General features: G+C 39.7%; 1 protein-coding gene across 3 annotated transcripts in view; it reads right to left on the bottom strand.

Moving 5' to 3' along the window:
* LOC105529238 (probable C-mannosyltransferase DPY19L1) overlaps window positions 1-7,954 on the bottom strand; it is a 23,856-nt gene that overhangs the window by 11,254 nt on the left and 4,648 nt on the right. Inside the window, exons 1-3 of one of the 3 annotated variants that reach the window (XM_011966336.1) lie at window positions 7,836-7,929; window positions 6,556-6,681; window positions 228-559 (exon numbers count right to left, since the gene is read on the bottom strand). In XM_011966336.1, coding sequence (XP_011821726.1) covers window positions 403-559; window positions 6,556-6,681; window positions 7,836-7,915 — 363 coding nt within the window. In that variant the 5' untranslated portion in view covers window positions 7,916-7,929 and the 3' untranslated portion in view covers window positions 228-402. Of the gene's footprint in view, window positions 1-227; window positions 560-6,555; window positions 6,682-7,835; window positions 7,930-7,954 lie in introns of those variants that run through there. The other 2 variants (XM_011966335.1, XM_011966334.1) reach the window with 2 other exon arrangements.

The raw sequence follows: 7,954 nt of genomic DNA, 5'->3' as shown, positions 1-7,954 counted from the left end.
AGAGCGAGAGGCAGAAAAAAGAAGCATTAAAAGTTCTTACACTATAAAATCAGCCCCTACATAGTCAGAATTGTCCTGTATTTTCATGTCACCCTTGTCACAACCCATTGTGTTTTCTTTATACAGGTAGCTTTGCTTACCTTAGCACAAATATCAAAGTCAAGTACAAGCATATACTCATTTGCATAGCAAATTTTAAAGGGTGCATTGAAACAGTAACCAATTGATAAAGGTATAAGTCATTTTTATAATTAGAATGACATTCAAATTGACCAAATAAAACGTTTTCTATTTGAAAACAGTTACCTACAAAAGTTTTTGGGATATGAACAACACATGACTTAGCAAAACATTAAAACCGTTACTGATGTAGTTCTCCATAGGCAGCAGTTCATGTAGCAGTCATTCTTTTACAACTTCTAGGACTTTGTAAACACTGTTCTGGAATACAGTGGTGAAGTGAGGTTTGGAATCCTTCACCAAGAGGTTACATAAGGGAGTTTTCCCAGCATTGGCAGGATCTTCTACATCCCAAATTTCAGGCATACTGCAACCAGGCCTAGAAAAATGAATGTACACATTAAAAATCAATGTGCATTATATAACTGCAGATAAAGCAGGGCACTTCTTATATTCCTGACCTCGTTTCCTTTTTTCCACTTAAATTACTTTAGTTTTTAAACGATCCTTTCATATAGCTATTTTAAGTTTTTATAAGCTGCCATGACTCACTTTAGGACAAGGTGAATGCAGCAAAGGTGACTATAAGGAAAGACACAGACCTGCAGATACATATATCCAGGTGTTGGGGAAAGAGACACCTCAGTTAAACTCTGCCGCAGCTACTTACCAAGAATGTGGTTCTGGGCAGGTAGCTTCCCTTGGTCTTAGTTTTCACATTTGTAAAATGGGGAAATAAACACCCATGATATAGGTTTGTTGTGAGGATTATGAGAGATCAGGTATCTAGCACCATGCCCAGCACACAGAAAAATGTGTAACATTGATTTAAAAAATTATAATGAACAAATATCCTTAATTCACAGGGAAGCTGCATTAATTGTACAGATGCTCCTCAACTTAGAATGGGGTATGTTTCAATACACCCATCATAAGTTGAAAATGCATTTAATACACCTAATCTATCCAGCATCACAGCTTAGCCGAGCCACCTGAAACATGCTAGGAACACTTGCATTAGCTGACAGCTGGACAAAATAATCTAATGCAAATACTATTTCATGACGAAATGTTGAATATCTCATGTAATTTACTGAATGCTGTACTGAAATTGAAAAACAGATGGTGGTATGGGTATTTGAAGTGTGCTTTCCACTGAATGCACATGGCCTTAACACTGTCACAAAGTCAAAAAATCAGTAGGTCAAACCATCTTAAACTGGACAGTCGATATTCTAGAATGAATCAATTTAAAGACATTCTGGTAGTGTTGAGCATACATCTTAAACACATAATTAAATCTCAAAAGCAATATATCTTTATAAAGAACAGAATGAGTAAAATTGGCATCATATGACATTTGCCTAAATAAGTTTTTCAAAATAACAGTATCATTTATTTTAAATCAATAACAGTTTTATAGATGTAACTGTGGATACTGCTATCTACCTTTTGAGGAGTTTTAAAAAACAGAAAAACATATTGGAAAATTATAGAGAATTGACAACTGCTCAAGTTTTGTCATAATTGCTTTCCTTTTTATTTTTAAATAAGAGAAAAAAAATTCCCAACAAGTCCCTCTTAGGTTTAGTAGCAGTCCCTCCCTCCTCCCTCACTCTCCACCATGAGGCAAACACCGCAACAGGAATGTACATCATTTTCCCTTTTTAAATAACATCTTTAATTTAGAAGTAATCAGTCATTATAGAAGTATTAAAATATAGACCTACATACATTTTAAGAAGTGAAAGTCACCATCATCTCCAATAGCATTTCTCAGAGGTGACTTCTATAAACAATCCAGCATATATCCTGCTGGACTTTTTTTTAAAAAAAATTATTTCAATAGCTTTTGGGAAACAGGTGGCTTTTGGTTACATGGATAAGTTCTTCAGTGGCAGCTACTGAGATTTTGGTGCACCCATCACCAGAGCAGTGTCAAGTGTACCCAATGTGTAGTCTTTTATCCCTAACCCCACCCCTTGCTTCCCCCGAGTCCCCACAGTCCATGGCATTCTTATGCTTCGCATCCTGGTAGCTTGGTTCCGACTTATAAGTGAGAACATACAATATTTGGTGTCTACTGGATCTTTTGTTATCCAATGTCAGACACACATACAGACACGGATATCATTATATACACAGATGCTGTGATGATCAGTATTGAGTATCAACTTGATTGGATTGAAGGATGCAAAGTATTGTTTCTGGGTGTGTCTGTGAGGGTGTTGCCAAGGGAGATTAACATTTGAGTCAGTGGACTGGGAGAGGGTGACCCACCCTCAATCTGTGTGGGTACCATCTAATCAGCTGCCAGTAAGCTAGAATAAAAGCAGGCAAAAGAATGTGGAAGGACTAGACTGGCTGAGTCTTCTGGCCTCCATCTTTCTCCTGTGCTAGACGCTTCCTGCCCTTGAACGTCAGACTCAAGTTCTTCAGTTTCTGGACTCTTGGGTCTACACCAGTGGTTTGCGGGGCACCTTGGGCCTTCAGCCACAGATTGAAGGCTGCACTGTCAGCTGTCCTACTTTTGAGGTTTTGGGATTCTGACTGGCTTCCTTGTTCCTCAGCTTGCAGATGGCCTATTGTGGGGCCTCACCTTGTGATCGTGTGAGTCAGTACTCCTTCATCAACTCTCTTTCATATATACATCTATCCTATTAGTTCTGTCCCTCTGGAAAACCCTGACAGATGCTCTTGAGTTGTTTTTACAAAAATGGAGTTATTTTGGGACTCTATACTGAACAATAAAATGTGGCACTATTTTTCCATCTCAGTGCATAAAGACCTACTCTATTGTTTTTAAAAACTGCTAGTTCTCATATGTATTAACCAATTCTTTACAGACAGATACTTTAATTGTTTCCCATTTTGCCATTATAAAGCAATGCAGCTATAAGCAGTCTTGTACCGAGCTCCCTTCTACAAGCTAAACCTCTAGAGCAGCGGTCCCCAACCTTTTTGGCACCAGGGACTGGTTTAGTGCAAGACAATTTTTCCATGGACTGGAGGGTCAGGGGATGGTTTTGGGATGAAACTGTTTCACCTCAGATCATCAGGCATTAGATTCTCACAAGGAGCATGTGCCCTAGATCCCTTGCATGTGCAGTTCTCAATAGGGTTCGTGCTCCTATGAGAATCTAATGCTGCCACTGATCTGACAGGAGCCAGAGCTCAGGCTGTAATGCTCACTCACCCTCCACTCACCTCCTGCTGTGAGGCCGGGTTCCTAACAGGCCACAGACCAGTACTGGTCCGTGGCCGGGGGCCTGGGGACCCCTGCTCCAGAGGCAGCATTATCACTCTGCCAAAGGACTGCACAATTTTTTCTTACCTTCCCTTCATCAAACTATCCCCTAGAAATGTTTTGCCAATGAGAGTTCCCATGAAGAGGGTTCAAGTGCACACTTTTTGCACCCCCTTGCTGACACTGGTTTCTGCGGACATGGAACACCTATGATCATATGGCTGGGCATGGGTTTTCTACCTTGTAATTTTCTCACACACGTCAAGGCTGAACTGTTACAACACTGAGGGCCCATAATGGCAGAGAGTGAGACATACAGAAAGTAGAGAACGACCGACGGTTAACAGCTTTTAGGAAAAAGAGAGGGCAAACAGCTGTCTTGGGGAGCTCTGGGTGACTTGTGCAACACTATTTAGTCCTCATCTGAGTTTCCCAAGGTTTCCCCAGGCCAGCCATCTGCAAATAGCATTAGTGGAAATCTGAATAATTTTCTTCTAAATACATGTATTTTATGTCAACTCTATTATTGGAGTAAAAGAAAGAGAACTGTAGTTAATTAAAAACTAATCTACAATTTGCATGCAAATAGATTTGAGTGTTTATATTTAAACACAGTGTCAAATATTTAAGGAATAATCAAGCCATACAATTAAGCCACTTGTAAATGAGATCATTTAAACATAGTGCTCACCAACTGCCAGGCACAGATTAAGCACTAGATGAATACTGGTCCCTCTTTCCCTTCCACTCCTGTCTGAGTTCCCCATCTGCTTCCCCCATTCCGACAGACTTTCATGTCCCAGCAGTCTACAGGGGTTTCAGGCTGATCACAACTGAAATGGAGAGTGAAGGCCAAGGAGATAAGGAAGGTCCCAAACCTGGCAGAAAGCTTTGTCAAGAAACTTCCTACTCTGAATGTAAACACTAGGTAAATATTAGTCATTCTTCACTTTCCCCTTCTATCTGAACTCCCCATTTGCTTCCCTGTCGGGACAGAAAGCACAGCTTCTGTTTTGTGTCAAGGTTGAAGGAGAGTGGCCCTGTCCAGGGTTTCCTGCCAATGCGTCATCAGCCTGGCTTAGATCTTGTACTAGATAGAGAGTGCTGTTTTGATGAGTGGGAAAACAGATGAGAGAGTCACTTTCGTAACTTCCTCCCACTCAACTCCTGCTGTGACAGACACAATAAATGGCAAGTCAAGGTCCAGACGGGGAAATCCAGCACCCCCTCTTCTGCACCCCACCTCTCAGTCTGAGTGCTCGTAAGTGACCTGAAGTCAGTTCAATGTCTGCTATTTTGTTTAGTGTGCAAAGTTTATTGCCATACTTCCTGAATTTGCCTTCGTATCCCTTCTTGTGTGGGTAAAACAGTGCTCTGCCTACTCTGCAAACAGCATGAACCCGAACATGAGACTGTTAGAGCTGTGCAAATCCAGGGAGCTCTCCCAACACTCTACAGCACAAAGCCTCTGCAACTTTCACATATTCAGACTCTATGCGGGGGTCTAGGGAAAAATGAACTCTCAAATCAAGGCTCATTGTTAGCTGGGAGAAAAAAGGTTATGAAAATTATTTTTATGTTCCAGCAACTTACAGTTTTTTCAAGAGAGTGAAGCCCACAGAAATAAAGAAGATCCCAATTCTGGTAGAAAGCTATGCTAAGAACTGAGTTCTTCCTATTGCAAATGTCAGCCTACCATTCATTTCATATAATTTCCTGATAAGATCGTCATGAGATGCTTAGAACTTTTCTGTCCTAAATTTATATAACAATGTTAAAGGTGAGTATGTGAATTTCATATATATTCACAAATGCTTAAAACACTTTCTGAATTATTACAAAATAACATTTTCTATAAATCCTGACTGAATTCAAACCACGTAGCACACATTCATAGGAAAATCGTTCTATAATCAATTATTTTAGTTTCCTTGTGAACAAAGCTGTAAATACTATGTCACAGAACTATTTTTCACTCATGACTCAGTATTTAACAATGTTGTCTTAATACCATATGTGTCATTGAAATCTATGGTGGGCAAGTATGATCAAGCCACAAATATAACAATCTCTTGAACGCTTTTGTTTAGTTACAGAGTAGTAAGAATTTAAAAAATATTGTTATTTCATAAAATAGTGTTTATTTCTGACAAAAGGCTTCCGGTACTGTGCTCTTCATGAAGTGAATGTTTTGGTACTTTAAAAGCAGGCTACTGTCACCTGCTGTCCAGTCACTTACGTGCCACATTGCTAGATAGCTTTAGATTCACATCTGCTTTGAAGATCTTACTGTCACTTGGAGCTATACTCAGCTTAGTAAACATCTCTGTGGAAATAGAAACTTTTAAAAACTATAAACCCAAAAGAATGTGGGTCACAGTAAAGTTTTTTTCCCATTCAAATAAGATGTGAAACGCTGGGAAAGAAAAGTTTCATTCTGAGTTGATGCCGACAGGGTATCCCATCCATCAACAGGACATAGTGTAGCACAGAGACCCAGTACGGATAATGCGGCCCCTGGTGCTCAGCTGCCTGACTTCACCAAAAGAGACTCCCTATTACTTGGTTTCAGACCCTGGAAGTCTTTTGAAAGAAAATACATCCAACTTTAAATAGAATTTTTTTTAAAAAACATCAAAAGCAAATATGAACAATTAGGGAGATTATCAACTAGTGCCAATAAAAATCTCTTTAAGGTAGCACACACACAAATCATTATTTTAAAAAAAGATATTTATAAAGACTAGAAAAGAAAGTCTCCAAATCACTATCTAAAAGGTTTTTTCAGGCCAGGCATGGTGGCTTACGCCTGTAGTCCCAGCACTTTGGGAGGCCAAGGCAGGAGTAGCACTTGAGGCCAGGAGTTTGAGACCAGCCTGGCGAACACGGCAAAACGCCATCTCCACTAAAAATACAAAAATTAGGCGGAGGCTGCAGTGAGCCCAGATCATGCCAGTGCACTCCAGCCTGGGCGACAGAGTGAGAGCCTGTTTAAAAAAAAAAAAAAAGTTTTTCCACATATACTTTATGTTATATACGCACCCCTGTCACCAGCAAAGTATTTGCCATGTGCTTGAATTAACCTTCATGTCTTCTGATTATAAAATGTTAACTGTGTTGATACTCACTTGGATCTTCTTACACACCATGACTCTTCTAGAATGTAATAGTTCACTTTTAACTTTATCAGTTCTCGCTTCACTTCTTCAGCTGCTTTCCGACTATACATTGAGTATACTATTTTCGTTCTGGCTCTTTAAAGAAAAATAATTGGGCACAAAATTTTCAAGATTAAAACGATATAATCAACACATTTGGAAGAAAGCACTGAATCAGACTAGACGACGAGGAAGAGGAATCCAGTCAGGAGGAAATTCCCCATGGAAGTTCCGGCTAACGGGCATCAGTGAGGTCAAAAGCAGGAGGCAGAAGGAGGCCAAGTCGTGGGAGATGAGGGTCACCTTTAACGCACCCCTACATTTCCAAACTTGGTCATCTTTGTGTTTGTTCACCTATTGATTTGTCTTAAATTCTTCACTGCTCCATCACATGTAAGAGTGAGGTACTGTGTGTGAACAGGGATGAACTACAGCAAACACAACTACAGGACTACTCTGAAGCTGCAACAGTCCCAACTTCAACATCAACAGTAATTCACACTAAATGGTTCTTCGTTTTATTTCTAGACTTAAGAAAAACTAAACTTATTTAACAAAATTGTCTGGAAATTAGCTTGATGAGATTGATTTTTTAATGAAAAAGCTTATTTGTAAATGTACATGCCATTGTTATGCAAAAGAAGATGCTAATAAGATTCACCTAATCACTTAGAAAATGAATAGCTTCACCTGCCTTAGAAACTGCATGAAAAATTAAATTAAAAAAATAATTTAGACAACACGTCTCTAAATTATTTTCTAAAGTCTCAAAAAAATCTAAAAAAACAGAAAACACCCAAGATCATTCTAACAGGCTATACTGGTGAAAACCAGAATAAACTCCTCTTTGAATGGAATTCTATTTCAAATGACTTCTCCAAAATCAAGAAAAATCACCTATGAGAAAACCTTAATAAACACTCTAAGCTAAACTCTTCAGGGAGTTACAGGATGAAAAGAACTTGGACATTTTAGAGCCCTGTTAACCTGTGGGAAAGTGCTGTAGTATGACTTCCTTTTTCTGCCTGGTAGAGAAGATGGCCCCCAAAGTTGTTGCTTTCCTGCCCTGTGAAGTCTTAACGAATTTGTTTAGAGCTTAGCAGTCTTATTTCAGCCTTCTGCTCCCCGACGCGATAAGCCTCAGTTCATCATATCCTTTTGGAACATTCCTCATTCCTTTGCTGGCGTCCTCCACTCACTGTCTGTTTGCATGGAAGGTTTGTTTTGATGATGCAAGACTGTGCACTGACCTCAAGCCTGCGTCTTCATAATGTGGATGATTCACAATGGGCCGAAGTGCAGAGAGCTTAACACTTGCCATCGTGGGCATGGCACCCGCAAACACTGCATCTGGAAAGCAAGAGGAAGG

This window comes from Mandrillus leucophaeus, unplaced genomic scaffold (genome assembly GCF_000951045.1).
Source record: "Mandrillus leucophaeus isolate KB7577 unplaced genomic scaffold, Mleu.le_1.0 Scaffold757, whole genome shotgun sequence".
NCBI classification, from domain to species: Eukaryota; Metazoa; Chordata; class Mammalia; order Primates; family Cercopithecidae; genus Mandrillus; species Mandrillus leucophaeus.
The sequence above is the reverse complement of the archived record's forward strand: the minus strand, read 5'-3'. Positions and strand labels throughout refer to the sequence as shown.